At 36.0% G+C, this 22,998-nt stretch overlaps 2 protein-coding genes across 5 annotated transcripts in view; one reads left to right on the forward strand and one right to left on the reverse strand.

Moving 5' to 3' along the window:
* The first annotated feature begins 10,468 nt into the window (after nucleotides 1-10,468).
* Nucleotides 10,469-12,690, forward strand: LOC127548094 (prolyl-tRNA synthetase associated domain-containing protein 1). Its single transcript, XM_051975305.1, has 2 exons — nucleotides 10,469-10,660; nucleotides 12,215-12,690. Exons 1-2 carry the CDS (start codon nucleotides 10,577-10,579, stop codon nucleotides 12,638-12,640), a joined length of 510 nt encoding a protein of 169 aa, XP_051831265.1. The 5' UTR covers nucleotides 10,469-10,576; the 3' UTR covers nucleotides 12,641-12,690.
* A 5,326-nt stretch (nucleotides 12,691-18,016) lies between these two features.
* The window catches only part of CCDC88A (coiled-coil domain containing 88A), a 142,224-nt gene continuing 137,242 nt past the window's right edge, over nucleotides 18,017-22,998 (reverse strand). For all 4 annotated transcript variants that reach the window (XM_051975295.1, XM_051975297.1, XM_051975298.1 and 1 more), the window contains one exon: nucleotides 18,017-22,759. The gene's annotated coding sequence lies outside the window, so the exon portion shown is untranslated. The remainder of the gene's footprint in view (nucleotides 22,760-22,998) is intronic.

A 22,998-nucleotide genomic window follows, 5' to 3' on the forward strand; every position in this document is an offset into this window, starting at 1 on the left:
TCTAGTACTCCATCTTTTTCATTAAGGACTTAAGAGTCACAATTTGAGGTAAGTTGTTGTTGAGGTTTAAAAAATTTTTTTATTTTAGTTTTCAACATTCATTTTGTAATACTTTGTGTTCCAAATTTTTCTCCCTCCCTTACTTACCTCTTCTCTTGGGGAGGGAGGCCAAGACAGCAAGCAATCTGATATAGGTTATACATATACAATACTTTTAAACATATTTCTACACTTTTTTTTCTCTTTTGATCTGATTTTTTTTTTTCGTACAATATGACAAATATAGAATTTCTCTCCTGAATGGTTGCATCACTTCACAAATCAACAATCCAGTTTTCCCATATTCCCTCCATTGATTAGTTTTCAAGAATACCAGGCTATGTATTAGTTCTGAACCTTCCAAATGTACTTGCTTTGAAGTGCTTTGGAGAAGAAGAATTCTTCTCAGAATTCATAACTACTAAGAGGTCCAATTATTCATTAGATTAAAACCATGAGTAGATAAGATACTGAGGATTTCATGATAGTGGAAAACAGACTAGATTTTATGGCAGTTCCATAAAACAAATAGTTTACAAAGGAAAAAAGACTATGAAATAGCATAATGGGCCTGAATCTGAACAAGGTAATAAAAGAAATGAGAGGATGCTTTTCAAAGCTTAAACAAAGGTGTATTGTAAACTCTTATTCAGGTAAGTTTCCAATTGATTAAAATAGTAGTTAGCCAGTCCATGATTTTGCTGTCAGGTGGTCTATTTTTGACACAAATGAAATATATACACTATTGAAGATAATCAAAAGAGAGAAAGCACTGGAATTAAGGGGGTTGGAAGCATGTTTCATGTAAAAGGTAGGATTTGAATTGAAACTTGAAGGAAGCCAGTAGGCAAAGATGAGGAGAGAGACCATTTTAGACATGGGGGATAGCTAGTTAGGGATCAGGAAATAGAGTGTCTTGTGTGAGAATTAACAAGGATTCCAGGTCTTCATCCCTCTCCAGATTATACTGCAGATTCATTTACAAAGGATTTTCTTGATCATATATGTTAATAATTGTTAAATTCGTGATAAAAAATTAAAATAATTACTAAAATGCAAAGCTAACTAAGAGAAAGAGGAACACATTCAGAAATAAAGATGATGTAAAAATCAAAATTAAACATAGAATATATTTGGTAAAGAAAAAATTATGATCTATTAAATTAGAGATAAACATGAACTTAAAAGTCATTATTCCAACATAGTAGAGAAATTATGGCATTCTTGGTTCAAATTAGAATATTCTGATCTCTACATTTCATTTATCTCAGTATTTCAAGGATCTATTCTAATGATTGGGAGGATTGTTGCTTCAAGGAAAACATTTAAAATGTTGATAGTAGGTTTTGGTTTTTACCATAATAATTATTTTTGTTCTTGTGGAATTATAGCATTATAATCTAACACATTTCAAAAGATGTTTTTATCTTAACATATTCAAATAAGATATTTTAAAAAATAGATAGGGAATTTCCAAAAGTGGAGCCAAGATGCAGAGTGAAGTCAGGAGGCTGCTCAAGCTTTCCTAATTTCCTAATTTCCTTCAAAAACCACAGGAAACCAAGCCTCTGAATAGAGTCTGGAATGACAGAGCCTAAAAAAGAGAAAGAATGAAACAAATTTTCAGCTCAAGATAGATTAGAAGCACTTAAAAAAAGGTCAAGAAGCACTTCAAGAAAGGTCAGTCTCACTGGGGTGAAAGGGATGTGCAGTCCAGCTCAGACAGTGTCTGGAAAAGTCAGTGGGAAGGTCTTAATCAGAGTGGATCAGCAACTGATAATTTCACTTATGACTCAGTAAAATGGCAGAATAGATCAATGGAACAGCCTCCAGTAGCAATGCAGAAGGCAAATTGCCAACCTGGGAAACACAGCAACAACAGACAAGACTAGGTTATGCTACCCTCAGCGTTGTGAATAAGACACCAAACACAAAGAGCCCCTGTGCTCAAAGCCAAAGCTCAAAGCTGCACAAGAAGCTTGGGACAGGGATCACTGTACCACAAGAGCAGAGTTTGACCTTAAAAGTCACAAAATAGAAAAAAAGAAAGACAGTAAATGAGTAAGAAACAAAAAAGAACTTTGACCATTAAAAAGCTCCTACAGTGACAGGGTAGACCAAAACACCAACTCAGAAGAACAAAAAAAAAAGGGGGGGGGGGGAGGGGAGCAGGGGAAAAGAGCCGGATAGAAGGGAGGGAAGAAACACTAGGTGAAAGGGGTAAGAGAAAAGAGGAAGGGTGATAGAAGAGAGGGCAGGTTGAGGGTGGGGTGGGTTAGAAACAAAATACTATTAAGGAGGGACAGGATGGAAAAAGAGAACAAAAGTATATACAGGGGAGAAATAGGATGCAGGAAAATACAGAGCTGATATGTGAATGTGAATATGAATGGGATGAACTCTCCTATAAAATGGAAGTGGATAGCAGAGTAGATTAAAAATCGGAATCATATTATGTTGTTTACAAGAAACACATTTGAAACAAAGAGAAAAACACAGAGTATTGGTAAAAGACTGGAGCAGAATTTATGCTTCAGCTGAAGTTAAAAATAGTAGGCAATTCTGATCTCAAAGCAGAAGTAAAAGTAGATCTAATTAAAATAGATTAGGCAATGAAGTATTATTGATACTAAACATATATGCACTGAGAAAACTGCATAGAGATAGAAGGGAACATACCTTTTTTTTTTCCTCAATGGTACATGGCCTCTACACAAAAATTGACCATGTATTAGGACATTAAACTCTCAAAGTCCAATGCAGAAAGACAGAAAGGTACAACCTCATACCTATCATATTGGCTAAAATGACAGCACTTTTTCTGTCATAATAATACATGTTAGAGAGGATATAGGAAAACTGGGATATAAATGCATTGTTGGTGGAATTGTGAATTGATTCAAGCATTCTGGAGAGCAATTTGGAACTATTCCCAAGGGCTATCAAAGTGTGCATACTGTTTGAACCAGCAATGCCATTACTGGTTCTGTTCCCAAAGAAATCCTAAAAGAGGAAAAAGGTCCCACTTGTGCAAAAAAGTTTGTAGTAGCTCTTTTTGTAGTGACAAAGAATTGGAAAATAAGTAGAAACCCATCAATTGGGGAGTGGGCAAATAAGTTATGGTATATGAATGTAATAAAATATTATTGTTCTATAAAATATGATGAACAGGCTGATTTTAGAAAGTCCTGGAAGGTTTTACAAGAACTGATGCTGAGTGAAGCAAGCAGAACCAGGAATACAATGTACACAGCAACAGCAAGATTGTGCAATGATCAACTACCATAGACTTGGTTCTTCTCAACAGCTCAGTGATACAAGACAATCCTAATAAACTTTGATGGAAAATGCTATCCACATCCAGAGGAAAAACTATGGAGGCTGTAGATCATATTATGTTCATCTTTTTTTTCTTTTGTTTTTTTTTTCCCCTTTTGTTCTGATTTTTCTCTCTCAATATATCACATGGAAATATGTGAAAAGTAAATGTACACGTATAGCAAAAAAAATTTTACATGTAACTGGAGGAAATAAAAATAAAATAAATAGATAATTCTTAATCAAATTAATGCAAATTTATTCCACTTGTAAATTAATCTCATGGAGGAAAATCATTCACAATCTTTATACTTAGCAAGACTGTGGCACAAATTCCCAAATAGTCTTCTATCATAATTTATTTAGAATAATCATTTTAAAATGACAAAACATAAAGTAGCAGGAGGACATGATCTTACTTTGTTTTCAAATATACAATAAAAGAGCAAAGAAATCTAATATGTCAAGTCTTTTAGATGAGAATTCATTTTCTTAAGCTATTCCAAGAGCATTTTGCTAACAAGGTTCAACATTGAACACAAAGACTCCAATTCACTAATGTTGAAGTCTTGGGTTCATCAAGGCAGGGATGGTTGCTCAAGAAGAATCACAGAGTATATTGAAAAGTGGCTCAGAACAAATTGTTGTTCATCTCATTTTGAAGGGCAGCTAGTAAAGCCTGAATAAGAAGAGACTCGCATTTGGCAGCTTATGAGTACCTCCCTCCGTCTTTATTATTCACTCATTCTATACTACTCAGCATTAGGGCTTGCAAGGAAAACATTTAAAAACATTATTCACACTAGGGTAAAGAGTCCTTTGCTGACATTTAATTTTATATGCTTGTTTTATGTGAGTTAAAAAGCAACAATTGAATATCTTTAAAATGCCCTACACCAAAATAAATGTTTTGTTTTGCTCACTGATTTCTTTAAAAGAATGGGGAAAAACCTCATTTTTTTCTTTGACATCTAAAGCATAATATCAGATTTTATGTGTTATCCATATTGGCCTTGGAGAGAAACCACAGCAGAACCCAAGACCAAAAATAACATGTATCATTCCTTAATCTGACATCAACGCTTATCATATGACCAGACTTGCTAATTTTTTAATATTTTAACTTTTCCTTCCTTTCATTCTTACCTAATGAAACTATCAAAATATCTTCATGAGTTCTGCCTGAATTTTGTTCAGGTTTCTTCTTTGGCTGGTGTTATTTATTTTTAAAGTCCTTACGGAACTTTATACTTCATATACTTCATACTTCATAAACTATTTTAAGCAAATGAAAATGTTGATTGTATGCCACATGAAAGGGCATTTCTTGTGAGAAATAGTCTCTATTCTGGAAGTGACAAGTATTCACTGTCCTTTAAAAAATGAAAGAAGTGAATTGGAGGTTCAGATCTTAATAAAAAACCTTGAGGCTCAAGTAATTTGGAAGTATGCCTGGTAAAGACAGGCTGCACTATCACCGGAAACATTCCTAGCCTCTTCTCCAATTCTGACTTGGCAGGCAGAAGAGATTTTTTAAAGCTTTTAATCTGAGCCAAAATGGACTGGTGCCTAGATCTATTTAGGCATTGTTCATTCTGTCTAAACCATCTTTCAAGGTCTATGACTTGGTTAAGGCAAAGAATTAAAATAAGGTAACCCAGATCTACTCTTTTTTACTGCACTAAGTAGTGTTTATTAGGTACTTATGTATTGTATTATGTTAGGTGATGACCATGTATCTATTACAACCTTTATCTAAATAAAAATTCCCTCAAAAAGTGAATGGAAGTACTGTCTTGGGACTGGCCCTCTTTTCTTTTCCCACTATACAATCTCACTGAATGATCTTATCACCTGAAACAGATTCAGTTATCATCTTTATATAAATGATTCTCAAGATTTTACATCTGCCTTCATCTTTCTCTTGAGCTGTAGTCCCATATCACTAATTGCCACTTAGACATTTTGAATTGGATTGTCCTATAGGCATCTCAAGCTCAAGAAGTCCAAAATAGAATTCATAATCTTCCTCCTACTTCCTTCCATCCCAATTCCCAACTCTTCCCAATTTTCCTATTACCATTGAGGCACCATGATTTTACCACTTACCTAACCTTGCAATTTGGGCATCCTTGATTTCTCACTTATATTAATCCAAATAACTATCACACACAAGAACCATTGCAATCTTCCGGATGATTTTCCTGTCTCAAACATCTCCCCACTCTACTTCATCTTCCCTTCAGATATCAAAGTGGTAGAACTATTACCATACTCTGCTCTCATCAAATCTTTTCTGTAGTATCATGTTTAGTTTTCTGCAATACATTAAGAACATTGATAAAATGAAGAATATCTAGAGAAAGGGAATATGAGAATGATGAAGACAGAGGTATGTGGTAAGTGCTTAACAAGTGATTTTTCAAAAATTATTCTGTATAATAATTCTGTATAATGCAAATTGAATCTGCAGTATGAACATTTTCTCTACTCCCTACTCCCAAAGATGGCAAACAATGTAGTATAGGTTATATGCACGCACACACACACACACACACACACACACACACACATACACAAAATCATATTAAACATATTTCCACATTAGTCATGTTATGAAAGAAGAATCAGAATAAAAGGGAAAAAACAGAACAAAAGAAAAGTGGAAATAATCCTTCCAGAATATCATATTTCTAGTCCTCTGATCTTCTAATGTAGAAGCTGCTAAATCTTCTATGATCTTGATTGTGGCTTCTTGCTGTTTGAATTGTTTCTCTTTTTTTCCCTCAAATTCTTTTGTTTTTTAAGTAAAATAATGATTTTTTTATTATAACTTTTTATTGACAGAACCCATACCTGGGTAATTTTTTTTTTTACAACATTATCCCTTGCACTCACTTCTGCTCCGACTTTTCCCCTCCCTCTCTTCATCCCCTCCCCCAGGTGGCAAGCAGTCCTAAACATGTTGAATATGTCACCATATATCCGAGATACAATATATGTGTGCAGAACCGAAGTTCTCTTGTTGCACAGAAAGAATTGGATTCAGAAGGTAAAAAATAACTTGAGAAAAAAAAATGCAGTTTCATTCATTTCCCAGTGTTCTTTCTTTGGGTGTAGCTGCTTCTGTCCATTCTTGATCAATTGAAACTGAGTTAGATCTCTTTGTCAAAGAAATCCACTTCCATCAGAATACATCCTCATACAGTATTGTTGTTGAGATATGTAATGATCTCCTGGTTCTGCTCATTTCACTTAGCATCAGTTCATGTAAGTTTCTCCAATCCTCTCTGTATTCATCCTGCTGGTCATTTCTTACAGAACAATAATATTCCATAACATTCATATACCACAATTTACCCAACCATTCTCCAATTGATGGGCATCCATTCATTTTCCAGTTTCTAGCCACTACAAACAGGGCTGCCACAAACATTTTGGCACATACAGGTCCCTTTCCCTTCTTTAGTATCTCTTTGAGGTATAAGCCCGGTAGAAACACTGCTGAATCAAAGTTATGCATAGTTTGATAACTTTTCGAGCATAGTTCCAAATCACTCTCCAGAATGGCTGGATGTATTCACAATTCCACCAACAATGTATTGGTGTCCCTGTTTTCCCACATCCCCTCCAACATTCTTCATTACCTTTCCCTGTCATTCTAGCCAATCTAACAGGTGTGTAGTAGCATCTCAGAGTTGTCTTAATTTGCATTTCTTTGATTAATAATGACTTGGAGCATTTTTATTTGAATTGTTTCTTTATGTCTCCTTGCAATTCTAGTAATTCTGAAATTTGGCTATAATATTCTTTGGAGTTTTTGTTTGGGGATCTTTTTCAGGTGGTGTGATTGGTGGATTCTTTCAAAAACGATTTTGCCTATGATACCAGAATAGTTCTCCTTGATAAGTTTTTGAAAGATGCTCGTCCAGGCATTTAGGATGAATTCACTATTTAAGATGTAGTTTTCTTTAATGGATTTTTTTGTTCAATTGACCAATTGTATTTTTTAAGGAATTGTTTTCTTCAGTGGATTTTTGTCTTTTCTTTCCATATCTGTTGACTCTCTCTTGTATATCTATCATTCTTTTCTGTAGAGGGCTGGAACTCTGGAAAAGTATACTTGAAACAAGGATACTTACAGCAGGATGTTTACTCAGTGTGATTGATGAGATAATAATTCTCTAATTTGCATATACTTAGTATGGTGATATAATAGTCCTACAACTGACACATGCTCAGTGTGCTATAGTGATGTAATTGTACTAAGGTATACAAGGGTTGAGAGGACTTGAAATAAGCAGACACAAGACTGGAGTGTGTGTGTGCTCAAGCTCAGTCTCAGATACAGACACAGAGAAGACTCTGGACATTACACTTTTCTCCATTTTTCTTCTCTCTCTCTTGATTTTTAAAATCCGTTTCGAGCTCTTCCAATAAGACTTTCTGGGTTTGAGATCAATTTATATTACCTTTGAGGTTTCACATGTACGTATTTTGACAATGTTCTCTTCAGAGTTTGTGTTTTGCACACAGTCCCCACAGTATTCCCTGTCCCCACAGAGCTTTCTATGGTCAGGAGTCTTTTTTTTTTTTGTTTCTTGCTCAGCTTCCCCACCCTCCTCCCCATTTTATAGCTTTTAAATTTGAGCTCTGTTCCTGGGACATAGTGGGCATTGTCTCAACCTGTTTATTTTGGGGACCAGTGGCCTGGTTCACTGGTGCCTCATGTGCTGAAGATTTCCTTGCTATTCTGATATGGTCTGCCCTTGTTGTTGCCTTGGTTCCTGAGCTGGCAATTTGAATTTTGCACTGAAGGTGGAGTCCTCACAACTCACCAGCTTCGCCATTGACCTAATGAGTCAGATCTGAGGAGGCTTGGTTGTACTATGTATGTACTATGTACTATGTATGTACTATGGCTAAGAGCCTCTCACTGGCTTGCCCAGACATGGCTGCACTGGGCTTCAGGACTATACTGGGCTGTGTTTCCTTTTATTTGTGAGAAAGGGAGCCAGATCTTTCCTGAAGTCCTTCTAATTTAACTTAAGCTAGAAAAATTGTTTTACTCCATCATTTTGTGGGTTCAGTTACTCCAGAATTCATTTAGAAATTTGACTTAATTAAGTCTGAAGAAACTGGGGTGAGCTCAAACAACTTCCTGACTTTTCTCCACCATCTTGGCTCTATTATGATTACCATTTTTCAAGGTATAAGTTAAATTTAACAGTCAACTTTCAAGAGCCTATTTCAGCTTACTCAAGCACACTCCCAGAGAATATAGACCCATGCTATATCACAATTGAACGAAGAAACTGAGGATGCTTCATTAAAAGAATTAAATACTCATAGGAGATATGTTAATTGTCTCCAAGTAGCTCAAGATTTGTCATGTAGAAGAAAAATTATTCTTTTCCTATTTAGTCCTACTGGGTAGAATCAGTAATAATGGATGGAAGTTGCAAACAGGCAAATTTAGACATTAGCAGCAACTAGATGGCTAAGTGGATAAAGCATTGGGTCTGGAATCAGGAAGGTCTGAATTCAATATAAACTCAGACACTTACCAGCTTAGCTGTGTGATACTGGGCAAGTCTCATAACCCTATTTGCTTCATTCCTCAACTGAAATGAAATGAGATAGAGAAGGAAAAAGCATGGGTCATGAAGAGTTAGACACAATTGAAATGATAGAACAAAAAATAAATTTAGACCTTGATGTCAAAAAAAAACTTCCTAATAATGAACCCTGCCCTAAAGTGGAACAGGTTGTCTAGAATAATAGTTTCTAAGCAAGGGTATGCTTTTATAGTATGTTCTAGTATGGATTATTTTGAGATATGAGCAAGATTTGATGGTTATCTCAGTAATGTTGGTTCATTAATTGGACTTTAGCACCCTACCTTTGCAGGTCTCTTTGGGTAATAGGGTGAGGTGCTATCAGCAAATGTAATCTTTTCCTTCCTCCAAGTTCCTGAATGAAAGATTTTTTTATGGAATTCCTAGATTAGGGGGGGCTTTGTGATTTGTATCAAGGCAAACCTAATGTCAGGTAATTTAATTTTCTCCAAATCAAAGGAAGGCCAAATCCAATATATTTGTTAATGCCTAGTATATGACATCACTAATAGATATAAAGAGGAATCATAATACAGATAGTAATTCAGTGAGGACAAAATCTAAGCAAAATAAGCAAAAACTAGATGACAAATCACCAGATATGTTTCAAAGGCTATTGTTCTTCAGGTACATGTTCAGCTCAGTTCAATTCAACAAACATCTAAGCTCCACGGAAACAATGATAAAAATTCAGTAGTCTCTTCCCTTCATATGAAAATATGTACATAAATTACAAAGTAATTTAAATTGTGTGTGTATCTACACACACATCTATATCATTGCAGATAATTTCAGAGAGAAATTATTCCCTTTCCATTTTTTTTTGGAGGGAATGGGGTTCACGATTTTTTCCCACAAAATTACTCATATGGAATATATTTTACGTGATTTAGAATTTATTAAATGTGTATTGTGTTTGTTATAATGTTCTTATGATTTCTGCTAAAGTAGTGGCCTCTGGCCATTCCAGGTGTAGTCATGGACAGGTAGAGAATGGGCACCTAGCTCCGGAAGCGCAGGGAGAGGTCCAGGAATGGCAACCCTGGCTCCGCAGAGGCACGGACCCCAGCCGTATGCAGACCGGGGGGGGGGGGGGGGGAAGGGGAGGGGAAGGAAGGGCTTCCCGCAAAGTTCAGAATTCAATCTTGTTGAGAGAGAAAGGCGTTCCTCGGCAACGAGGATTGTAGATTAAAGGAGAATTTTTAAAAGTTTACCCCGAAGGTGAGGCAGGCAGACAGGTCTGGAAAAAGGTGGCACTCGAGATGAGCCTCGAGGAGAGCTAAGATTTGTGAGGGATGAACAAAGTGATGAGCATTCCGGGCTGGGATGATGACTTGTATGACGGCACTGAGATGGGGGTGGAATCTCCGCTATGAGCAACACCACAAAGGTCAGTTGAACTGAATGTAGCGGGGAAGGAGTAATGAGTCTCGAAAGTGGCTGGAGCCAGATAGGGAAGATGCTGGGGAGGCCACGGTGAGGATGGGCAAAATGCGGGGGCTGACCACAGAGGCAGGGATACTGCAGGCCGCGAAGGGCGGGCCCGAGCCCTGGGCGGGAGGAGGGAAGCGCCCCGCCCACCAGCCACGGCGGCAGACTCCATGGCAGGCTCCGAACTCCGCGCGGCGCTGGAGGCGCAGCTCCGAGATCTGGCCATTCCAACTGTGAGCGTGGAGCACCCCGAGGTGAAGCTCTTCACGGCGCCAGGGCGGGGGAGCGGGCGCGAGCGTGATTCCCCTGGGGAGAGAGAGGGCCCGAGAGCGGGGACGGGGAGTCCAATTGCGGATCTTCCGCAGGATTTGCACATTTTGCGGGTGTTTTTCCTAAATTGTGTTGGAATTCAGCAGAAAATAAGCCCAAAGTGCGTGGTCAGTATTACTTTTTATGGATTATTCAATAATTTCTCAGTCGCGTCAGCCTCTTGGTCAGCCCATTTGGAGTTTTCTTAGCAGGGACCCTGGGGTGTGCCATCTTTTTCCGAGGCTCATGAAAACTGAGGCAACTAGGTTGAGTGACTAGTTCAAAGTCTTAGGGGTAGTGTGAGGCTGTTCCAACTCTGTCTTCCTGCTATTAAACCCTACCTTTCCCCCATCCCTCTCTCTCCCCTCCCCCCAACCCCCTCGCCCATTGCGCCACCTAGCGACCCCAGCCGGGCTACAAAAAGCCGAGGGCGGTTGTCTGCTCCAGGTCTTTCAAAGAGCGGAGCACGTGATTTAGGGCTTAGAGTCCGTAATAAGACCACTGGATTCTTAAATCCCCCGCGGGGGTGCCCCGCGTACCCACATTAGGTGCGGGGGATTCCACGATCAGAGCCCCTGCAATCTAGGGGCCGTTTCTCGGCGGTAAAAGCACCGGTTGATTCCAGCTCCAATAATCTCAATGTTCAGTCACAAATTTTATTTGCGTATTTCTCCCAGACTATCCGTATGAGTCCCACTGGGCAGCAGAGTAACACAAGGTATTCGGGAAAATCTTTTACTAGCTGTGAGACGTTGGACAAAGCACTTGCCTCAGTTTACTCATTTGTAAAATGGGCTGGAGAAAGAAATGGCAAACTACTCCAGTATCCTTGCCTTTGGGGTCGCAACTTATCATGAAATATTTTAATTTTGTTCTCTTTAGTTTAGAGCAGGTGTTTAACTTGGGCATCCCAAATGTTAATATTTTGATAACTACCATTTCAGTAACCATATAATTTTATGTTTTAAAACATTGTTCTGAGGGGTCTATAGGTTTCACCAGCCTCAATACACCCAGGCAGTGACACAAGAATAAAGAACTATCTTGAGTTGGCCAGGATGTGCTGGCTACTTGCTGCCCTGCCACCTCCCCATGAATGTCCTTGGTTCCGGCAGCGGCCCTTTTCCACCTTCCGGCCATCCTCCAATGTGGCCTTCTGCGTTCGTGTATAGGGAAGCAGGAGTGAATCTCATTTCTACTGGCAGCCTTGGGCTGCCAAATTGAAGGCGGCAAAGAGCCTTAGCCTATTTGGAAATGTAGGAGCAAAACTAACTTTGGTTCCATTTAAAGAGTTCTTGATTCGGACATTGTAGTAATGAGGGAAAATAGCACAGTGGTGAGGACCTGAACTGAATATGCCACTGTTCCCCGACCAGGGAAGCGTGGAATTCGGTGTGTGGAGGAACCTGTTGCTGTTTTTGCCCAGGGAGCAGTCTTTCTATGTTCTTTACCAAGCATAATTTTCTGATCATGGGACTAAAAAAAATCTTATTTTACAGGTATTTACAGTTGAGGAAATGATGCCGCATATCCAGCACTTGAAAGGGGCACACAGTAAAAACCTATTTCTTAAAGACAAAAGGAAGAAGAATTATTGGCTGGTAACTGTTCTTCATGACAGGAAAATTAACCTGAATGATCTGGCCAAACAGCTCGGAGTTGGAAGTGGAAATCTGAGGTTTGCTGATGAAATTTCCATGCTAGAAAAACTAAAAGTTGGCCAGGGATGTGCCACACCCTTGGCTCTCTTCTGTGACCAGGGAGATGTCAGATTTGTTCTGGACTCTGCTTTCCTGGAAGGTGGATATGAAAAGGTGTACTTCCACCCAATGACAAATACAGCCACAATGGGATTGAGCCCTGATGACTTTCTCACTTTTGTGAAGAAGACTGGGCATGATCCTATGATATTAAAATTTGATTAAACTAGTGGGCCAGCATTTTGAATAAAACGTAACTTTCTAAATGTCAAGAATGCTTAAATTTTCTTTGTTGAAATAATGAGAAGTAGTTTAGGGCTAATCCTATAAATTTTTTTTTTTTTAATACAAGTTTTACAAGTTTGTTCAAGACTAAGGGACTTAAAACTGTTTTAGTCTGTAGGCATCACAAAATCCCACAGCCAGGAGATCATTCACTAACAATTATTAAGCACTCCTACCCAGTAGTTCTTAGTGAAAGTGTGATATAAAGAAATTTTAGTATGGAATAGGGGTGAGACTATAGGAAAGGACCACTAGGGAAATTTGAGGAGAGAGTACTTTTAGCTGGATGATATCGGAGAGCTACAAAAAAGATGTAGTACCTGAGTTGAATGTTGGGCAATGAAGATGCTGAAAAGAGACATATTCTAAGTTAAGTTCAGGATATCATTATTATTCTACTTGCTTGAACAGTGTGTGTGAAGAGAACTAATGTTAGCATAAGGATACTAACCAGCTGATGGAGAATTTTAAATGCTAGACCAAGGCTTAAGTAGAAAAACTTCACACAATTTCATTTTAGATTTTGGAAGACAAGAAATTTATCTCACCCCTACCTGTATAAGACCATCGTATATGGCAAAATGCTATGAGGGGACTTCACTCTTCTCTTCAAAATTTAAATGAGTGATGGGGTAGGGAGTTAACAAGATATACTTCTCAATTTCCTCAGAATAAGGGGTCAATAATCCCTTAGGTACCTATTTTATAGGCTTCTTGTGAAACTCAGATGAAAGTGGAAAAAAAAGTATCTATTGTCAGGCTATTATATCAAACAACTGATAATCCAGCTTCAGCTAGGTAATGCAGTGGACAAAGTGTCAGGCCTAAATTCAAATCCAGCTTACTAGTTGCGTGACCCTAGGCAAGTGACTTAATATGTATGCCTCAATTTTCTAGCTGTAAAATGAGGATAACAATCCCTACCACTAAGGGTTATTTTGAGAATCAATGAGAATTATAACGTGCTTAGCATACTACCTAGTAGATAAGAGGTGTAGTACTTATTCTCTTCCTTGCTTGAAAATGTTAAAAAAAAAAAAATTATTACCCTCAAAGACAATCCATTTCACTTTTTAGATAGCTTTGTTAGGAAGTTTTTTATCAAGCCTAAATTTGCCTCTACTATTTTTGCCTGGTTTTGAACTTGGCAGCACATTTGAAGTTTGGGAGAAGAGAAACAGTACTAATCTAATCTAATCCTTTCCTAGGATAGTCCCTAAAATAATAAAAGAAAAAAATTCAGGATTATGTGTGTAATGGGCCACAACTAGGGCCCAGATAGGTTAACTGCCTGGGGCCCAGGCTAGCTTTCTGGAGGCCCTTCAGACGGGCCTTGGTTTTTGTGGAGAAATGAAGGAAGATAAGCCAGCCACCACAGTGATGGGAGATGGAGTGAATGTCTCTGGTTGACTCTTATATACTCTCTTATTACATCATCATAGGTGTGAATTTTGTAGAATAGGTGTCAATCTTGTAGAACTATATTAAGTACATGTAAAACTAGATAACCATTGTCTTATCAATTCCACTGAGTTAACACCTTGTTGTAGGACTAAATCAATTAGCTTGAGCTTTAAATATACTTCTCCAATATATTGTAACCTATTTAACACGTAAAGGACTGCTTGCCATCTGAGGGAGGGAGGGGAAAAATCGAAACAGAAGTGAGTGCAAGGGATAATGCTGTAAAAAAATTACTCTGGCATGGGTTCTGTCAATAAAAAGTTACAAAAAAAAAAAAAAGTACTTCTCCAAGAGTTCTGGCCCATTACATATGTGTGCCCTGAATCTCTAGGCTAAGCAATCAAGTTCCTGCAATCAGTTCTCATATAGCATCCCATCCCCCTTTCCTAAAATCCACAATAAACTCCCTTTGAATCTCTTTGTTCTGGAAAAAACTGCTCCCAGTAATCACTTCTAAAAATGTTCATCTTAAAAAAAAAAAAAATTATATACAATCCTCTTAGTCAAAATCTTGTCTTTAAGAAAATTAGCAAAAATTTCATATTGTGCTTACATATAAGTATAGTTTAGTGTTAAATTTATTAGCTTGGATTAATAATAATTAACTTATCAAACAAACTAAAGCTGAAAATTTCTGATTATATATATTACATGAGGGTAGAGGGAAACAATAGACAATGAAGAAAAAAGTATTACTTATGTGTGCCCACACACTGTGCTAAACTTTGGGGATACAAATATTTAAAAATAGTCCCCTATCCTCAAGAAATGTCTTCTTTCATATTAGGCAGCACATACACAGTAGTGGCGACCAGGAAAGAATTGTTTTAAGAGATGACAGGAAGAACCAGTCAGATTAATTGGCTAGGATAGGACATGAAAGTGAATCGGGACTTGATGAGAGAACAGGCTAAATGGACTAGTCTTGAATACAAACCTAGTCCCCAATCAACTTGTTTGAGATCTAGAGCAGAACTTCAAAGATGAATGGATTAACTTTCCCTGAACCTGGGTCTTTGGAGTCTGAAGAAAGTGGAGTGGAATTTCAGGTCTTGAACAAAAAAGGGCCAAGTACCCCAACCAGTAGTTAAGCAACAGATGGAGACTAGTCTTGGCATAAAATTTCAGTTTAGGAACTAATGCAGAAGAGATGATTAAAACAAAACATCAACTTTAAAAATGTTTCCATGAAATAGCAAGAAATATATCAAAAGATGGAAAAAATAGAAGAAAATTAGGTATAAAAAGCAACTGACCTATATATATACAGGATGAATAGAAAATAATGGACAATATGAAGGTACTAGAATTAAGAAGTGTTTTCAAAGGCTTCCTGTAGAAAATTTAAGTTCAGAATTTGAAAAAAGTCTGGGAAGCTTCAATTCAGGATGTTGAGATGAAGAGGAAAAGGCATTCCAGAAATGGGAGGGGGGTAGGGGGAAAGCGCAACAAAGGACTATCAAACTCTGCATACCTCTTGATCCAGCAGTTTTCTTATTGGGCCTATATCCCAAAGAAATCATAAAGGAGGGAAAAGGACCTACATGTGCAAAAATGTTTGTGGCAGCCCTTTTTGTAGTGGCAAGAAACTAAAAACTGAGTGGATGCCTATTAGTTGGGGAATGGATGAGTAAGTTATGGTATATGAATGTTATGGAATATTATTGTTTTACAAAAAAAAAAAAGATCAGCAGGATGATTTCAGAGAGGTCTGGAGAGAGTTACATGAACTAATGCTAAACGAAGTGAGTGGAACAGGGATATCACTGTACACAGCTACAAGATTATTACACAATGATCAATTCTGATGGATGTGGCTCTTTCCTACAGTCAGATGACTGAGGCCAGTTCCACTGACCTTGTGATGGAGAGTGCCTTCTACACCCAGAGAGGAGAGTGAGGACTGAATGTGGATCACAATATAGTCTTTTCACTTTTAACAAAAACAAAGTTTGCTTGCATTTTATTTTCTTTCTCATTTTCTTTTCCTTTTTGATTTATCTTGTGCAGCACTATGTTTACCATGTTAAACATATATTGGACCACTTGCCATTTAGGGGAGGGGATGAGGAAAAGGGAAAGAAAATTAGAACACTAAGCTTTGCAAAGGTTCATGTTGAAAAATTATCCATGCATGTTTTGAAAATAAAAAACTTTAATTAAAAAAATGGGGGCAACCAGAAAAAAAAAATCACAACAGATGTTCGTAAAACAGCCTAGAAAGACAGTATACCTAGCAGGAAAAGTATTACAAGAAATGGAAAATGGAAAGAAATGAGGTTGGGAAAAGTAAGTTAATGAAAGGCTTTTAATGCTCAACAGATGATTTTATTTTTGTATTTGACCCTGGAGGTGAATGCTACTGGAATTTGAGTAGGAGGATGATTCTCTCCTTAAGAGTGGCTATACAAAAGTGTAGTGTGAAGGAACAAAGGATTTGGAACTTGCCATTTCCCATAGATTGGGTGACAAGAAACTTCTATAGTGCTTATAAGGTACCTACCAAGCATTGTACTCCAGTTCTCACATTGACACTGGGAGGTAGAAAATAGGGATAATATCCCTATTTTACAGATGAGGAAATTAAAGATACAGAGTTTATGACTTAGCTAGGCTAAGTGTCTGATCTGATTTGAATTCAGGTTTTCCTGACTCCAGGTGTACTGTTCCATCCCCTGAGCCACCTAACTTCCCCTCAATCACTTTTGAAAACTTTTATGTAATTAGTTTATATTTTTCTCCTTTTGTGTTCTTCTGTTTAAATAAAAATGCTCTTTGGGGTGTTTTAATGAAAAAAAGTTACCCAAAAAAATGTTCTGAGACCATATGTAAAAATTTACTGATACTTTAAAACAATAGTTTTAATGGTTAATAATTATATGGGAAAATATTATATGAGAAAAGCAGCAGAGATGAGCCCATTTCCCCAACCACCAAAGCCCTCCCAAACATAAAATTTAAAGAATCATCATCAGACCTTCTAATCCAATCCTTTAGACAATATCTTCATTCTGGAGAATGAGGATTCAAAATGTAGAACTCTTGTTTCCAAGTCTAGTACACTTTCTCCTACAATATTGGATTAAGCATGGCAAGCATATCAAATTATTTTCTCATCTATAAACTGTTTAAGGATTTGAAAACTGGGTATAGACATACAAACATTAGACCCAGTGATTCTGTGTCATTTCCATCTCCTGAATAACTGTACCACTGATTTATCTTAAACTAAAATTGAATGCTATATAAACTAGGATTGAAAGCTGTAGTCTCAGAAACCTGCTACGATTTATTTTAGCATAGAAAGAAATCAGATATAAAGCAGGCTCTTATCTGCACTTTTTTGATACTTAGGAATACAAAAATAGCAAAATGAAGTTTCAATCTACTCAATTTGTTCAAAAGCAATTTGAACCTGAATAAACATAACGAGCAAATCACTAAACTCAGACTAGCACCTCCTTATTAAAGAATTCACTTGAAACTAGCTGTAGAGGAAGCTGGGAGTTAAGTTGATGTCATTTATAATCTTATGAATCCTATTTATTCTTAACTTTAGGCTAAGTGACTGATGAAAAGTTCTGGAAGAAGCAGGAGTATGATCTTATTGGAGTTATTAGCTCTCTTAAGTCTGTGGTTTCATATTTTCTACTTTTGCTAATAAATCATGTCCTAAAATAAGGGGTTTCCTGAGGGAATATTTAACCATGAATATAAGTCTTGTTGTTCCCATCATAAAGATATGATAACAGATGGACAAGAATAGAGAGAACACAAAGAAATTTAAAAAGTGAGGAAAAGTCTCTTAGTTTTAATTAAATTATTCAAATTTTAGAACACAGCAGCCACCCCTCAGACATCATCTTTTCTGTGGTGGTCCAGTCTATTTTCCCCTGAATTTAGCCTATATGATATAGGCTAGTAGAGACTGAAAAATCTAGTTTTAAGTTCCACCTCTGACATCAAGATTGTATGACTGAAAAAAAAAAAAAAAATCAATGAATTCCTTAGTGACTCAGGCAACTCTAAAATTATACTGAAAACCACCTGGCTATATGTTTTGGTGTAGGTAATTTTCTCACCATTTGTTATCCACACCAAGGAAATCGTAGAGTTAGTCCATACCTCCGCCAATTTATAACTAAGTTAGGTTTTTGGTTCACAGTCCTAGACAGATCACTGCAAACTGAATGGGGCTGAATAGAATTGCTGGTAGAATATTCTTTTTTTCTGAGTTTAAATCTGGCCTCAGACACTTACTAGTTGGTGACCCTGAGCAAGTCACTTCATCCTGTTTATCTCCTCATCTAAAAAATGAGCTGGAGAAAGAAATAGCAAACCTCTCTAGTACCTCTGCCAAGAAAATCCCAAATGGGGTCACAAAGAGTTTTATCTGCAAAACAATTGAACTAAACTATTAAGCTACAGAAATAATTTTACAAAGGATCATTTAGACTGAATAACTTCTATAGAAAGATGACCAGTATTTGAGATGACTCAAAATCAGGTTATATGAACATTTAATTCAAGGATCTGGATATTTAGACTGAATTAAAAGACTTAGGGGCATGTCTTTTACATGCAGTTGCTTTTAAGAATCTGAAAAGCCATCACATAGAAGGATTAGGCTTGTTTTATTTGACTCCAGAGGGTAGAACTAGGAGCAATAGGTGGGAGTTACAAAGAAGCTTATGTGCAAGTATGACAATTAGAGCTATCCAAAATGAGATCTTTTATCTCTTTAGATTTGTCAAAGATATGATATTTCTAGATGACTATTTGACGGTGACGTTATATTAAAGCTTTTGTCTTTAAGGTGCACTAAATGACTGCAGAAAAGTGAATGATTTCATTAACTAAAGATAGCTGTTTCTAACATGAAATTTTCAAAGTCTTTCCTTAATCATATTAAAAGCTATTAGCACTGGCTCTGAAGGAGGATCTGAGTTCAAATATGATCCCTAGCTATGTGACCTTGGGCAAGTCACTTAACCCCAAATGCCTCATGGGGAAAAAAAAGCTATTGGTAAAAACTACCATGTTAAAAGACAGGCATTAAGGGATTCAAAATAACATTTTTGTTATTCCAAACTGCCACATAGCTAAAATTAATTTTAGTTGCTTTAATGATGATCATTAGTTATAAAAATTCACTTATACCTTGAATCTGCTTAGCCATTATAGATAACATGGAACTTCAATTTAACAATCAAATTTTAAAATAATACTTAGGTCAAAAATCAAAATTGCAACAATGAATATAAAGAAAAATAAGAAAAAGAACATTAAGATTGATTTCCATAGTTTTCAGGTATCATCAAATGATCAGATCATTTATCATCACCCCAAATCCCCATTGGTGTGTTTTAAAGGAAATGTTACAGAATTTGTATTATTTGATTTGGTATTTAATAACAATTATAAGTACAATGGCAGACATTTAAAAAGAGAGCCCTTGATAAAGAAAAGACAATTTTAAATAAAGTTTTGTTAAAGGTTGTTATAAGTGCCATTTTATCCATAAGCATTCCTTTTAAGGCATTTCCATTATTGTCATACTATCTAAACATGTACAGAAAGGTTTACATTTGATAATGGGCTTCTTTTTTGAACCTGCATTATTATTAGTTCCAAACAAAAGATTAAAGAAATAAAAATACAATTTGGGATTAAATGTAGCCAGAAACGAAGCATCTTTTCATAAGAAGCAATGTAAAAAAACCTTTAAATCATTTATTACACATGCTCCCCCAATGTACTTTCAGTTTGTTTTGTTATTTGTTTTTTTGGCAACACATTTTTCTCTCCTAACAAAGTATTAAATAACAAAGAATGGGATATGAGAAGTGGCTGCAATTCAATAATGAGCATAGTAAATTTTAAAGAGGGTTCTTTTTTGTATGAAAGGTGCTACATACAAACCTGTTTCATTTAACTCTTTGGTAATTACCAACCCAAAACCTTTAACCAAAAACTTCCACATATGCCTCAAAGTGAAGCACTATGCAGCAAAATCTTCTGTGGTTACCAGAAATGATACTATTATCATACATGTTGAATTGTTTTTCTAGGGACTGAGCTATTGATTCAGGTGAGACCAGAAATACAAAATAAGCAGTCTAGAGAAAAAAAATAAAATTTTCAGATTCCAGTAGAGTAGATTTGTAACTTGTAAGAACAAGACTGCATATGACAAAAATGTATTATTACCTAATAAGCTCTCTTGAAACCATTTTAGGGAAAAAATGGAAATCTTTGTGGCTATTATTTCCAATGAGTTTTACCTCTCCTTATCTAAAGAGGGAACAAAGAAGGCATGAAGTACAGTTAAAACTATTTAGTGACCATCTTGATTGCTTCTTCCTAGGCTACTTTATTAGGTGGTTAAATTTCCAGCCTACATAGAATGGCTATTAGGACTGCCCTTAGACTCTTTCCACTTCTAAAGCTGCACTATGCTCCTTAAAACAACTCAGAAGGATCCCCTTTTAAGAGTATTAATGTTTCAGGAAGATCAACCTATGATTATACTGGACCCCTTTGTCAGACCACCTCCAATTTATCACATGGTAAATTTCAATGATGGCCTGTGAACATGTGCTATTTGCAAGTATCCACTATTGAATAGAAATCTAAGTCTCTTAATTGAATTTATTTAACTAAAACATAATTTTTACTTTTATTTTCAGATTTATTGTAAATGAAGTTTATATATTTTTTACATATTAAGTTTTTTGTGATTGGGGTGCTATCCACTGCTCATTTAATCTTTTAGTCTAAGAAGCCATTAAGGATTTTAGTCATCTAATAATATTAAAAACAATATTTTGAAAGTGTATACAATAGGCTTAAAACATATATTCTGTGCAGTTTCATGTTTTAGAACAATTCTTTTATGTTTACATAGCACCTTTCATCCAAAGGCATCAGAGTTACTTTCATTTTAAAATTCCATATGGCAGCAAATAAGATTTGTTTTAGGAAAAGCAAAATCAAAACCAACTAAAATTGGCATTAAGGATAGACCCAAGTTACCCTATCTTTTTGATTAAAATATCATGCTGTCTCTATTTTGGAGTTTGGATTTCTCTGAGAGTAAACAGTATGTAAGTACAATATCATTAGTGGCAATCACACAACAAAAAGAGACTCTTTGTATGACTTCTACATTAGTGATGAAACAAATGGTTCGTAAACTACATAGAGAAATACATAAAATATGGAAATATCTCAAAAACATTTTTGTAAGCTGGTACTGAGAGCCTAAGAAGTAAACTGCTAATATTTAAAAAAAAAAAAAAACTTTTTTACCATTTCAAACTTGTAAGAATATTAAGAAACTCTATAAATGCAGACTGAGGTTGAATAATCAATTCCCATTAGTAGGCATTTTCACTTCTGTATTAAGAAAATAAAACTGATATTAATATAAAATGGGAATTACTACAAAGTCCACATATATTTCCCTGGGTTAACTAAATTTATTCTTTTGTGCTTTTTGCAAATGTTTAGGCTAACAAATGCATACAAATATTTCAAAAGTACCAGTAATAGTTATCAATTTTAATGTAAGATTACAAAGGACAAAAAAGTCTCAAAAATGATTTTCAATAATTAAATGAGTTCCTGGCAAAATGTAGATCATATGAAATTATTTACATTATCTTTTGCCATAAGAAAACCTCTTAAGCAATAGTCAGCTCTCATGTAAAAAGAACAAAAAACAAAAAACCCTTAATATGAAAGGAAGAAAATGAGTTAAAATATTTAGAGTAAGACAGCTTTATCCTGGGAATGCCATTTGCTGGGGGAGAAAGGGAATGCAGAAGGGTGAGGGGAAACCACCTTATTTTCAAAAGTTCCAGAAAATTACTCATTAACTGGCTTACATCCACATCCATGTATGTTTGCTTAGTGTTCCTTAATGATGAAAATGGTGAACATGGAAAGCATATAAATTTCAATGCTAATTTTTAATAACTCCTATTTTATTATAGAGTTCTCAGACATGTCTTCTTATCAACTGAATTTTTCTTGTAGTATGCACCAAAATATTGGAAGCATCCTTTAAAGAGCAACATCATGCAGTCTGCCAACCAAAAATCAGCAGTAACATGCCAATTTTTTTTTTTTTTTTGTACCTGGATATATAGTACAATCCACAAAATACAATAGCATTAATTCAGATTTACAGAACTAAATATAAATGGCTAGATTTGGGCTAATTAGCAGAAGCATTAAGCAATCAATGGCTAAATTCATGAACAAATGATGAAAGTAGATTGTTCTTGGAGTAATTCTTGAAACAATAAAATACTTGGTTCTCAGGGAGAGGAGAACTGTCCTTTATTCAGTAGATCTTAATAGTTCAAAGTGCTATAAGTCCTAAGACCTTCTAAAAATTTTGGCAGTTGATTCCGGTAGTGCTCCTTGATTCAAGGAAGGAAGGTTTGCATTTCTTGCCTGCTCTACTCACGAAGGAATGTAAAAAGTTCCCTTTTAAAGTTTTTTTGTTTTAAATGACTTCTATAGTTGGCTGTCTTGTTACTTCAGAAAAAAAGGCTTCACACAGATACTGAAGGACACTTTCTCTCTCTGTTTAGTTGAAAGGTAGAAAGAAGAAAGAAAATATGAGAAAAGCTTAAAGATTTCAGGAGATCTAAATTATAGAATAGATACTGAAGAACTAGCAGCATGCATCAGATATATTTTAACAGGGATAAGAAAGCGACAGAATGCCAGACAATTTTTTTAACTAGAAGACTTAAAAATATCAAACCTTTAAAAAAAATTACTACTTTACCAAAATTACCAATTTGTTCCTCCAATAATTA

Source organism: Antechinus flavipes, chromosome 2 (assembly GCF_016432865.1).
Source record: "Antechinus flavipes isolate AdamAnt ecotype Samford, QLD, Australia chromosome 2, AdamAnt_v2, whole genome shotgun sequence".
NCBI classification, from domain to species: domain Eukaryota; kingdom Metazoa; phylum Chordata; class Mammalia; order Dasyuromorphia; family Dasyuridae; genus Antechinus; species Antechinus flavipes.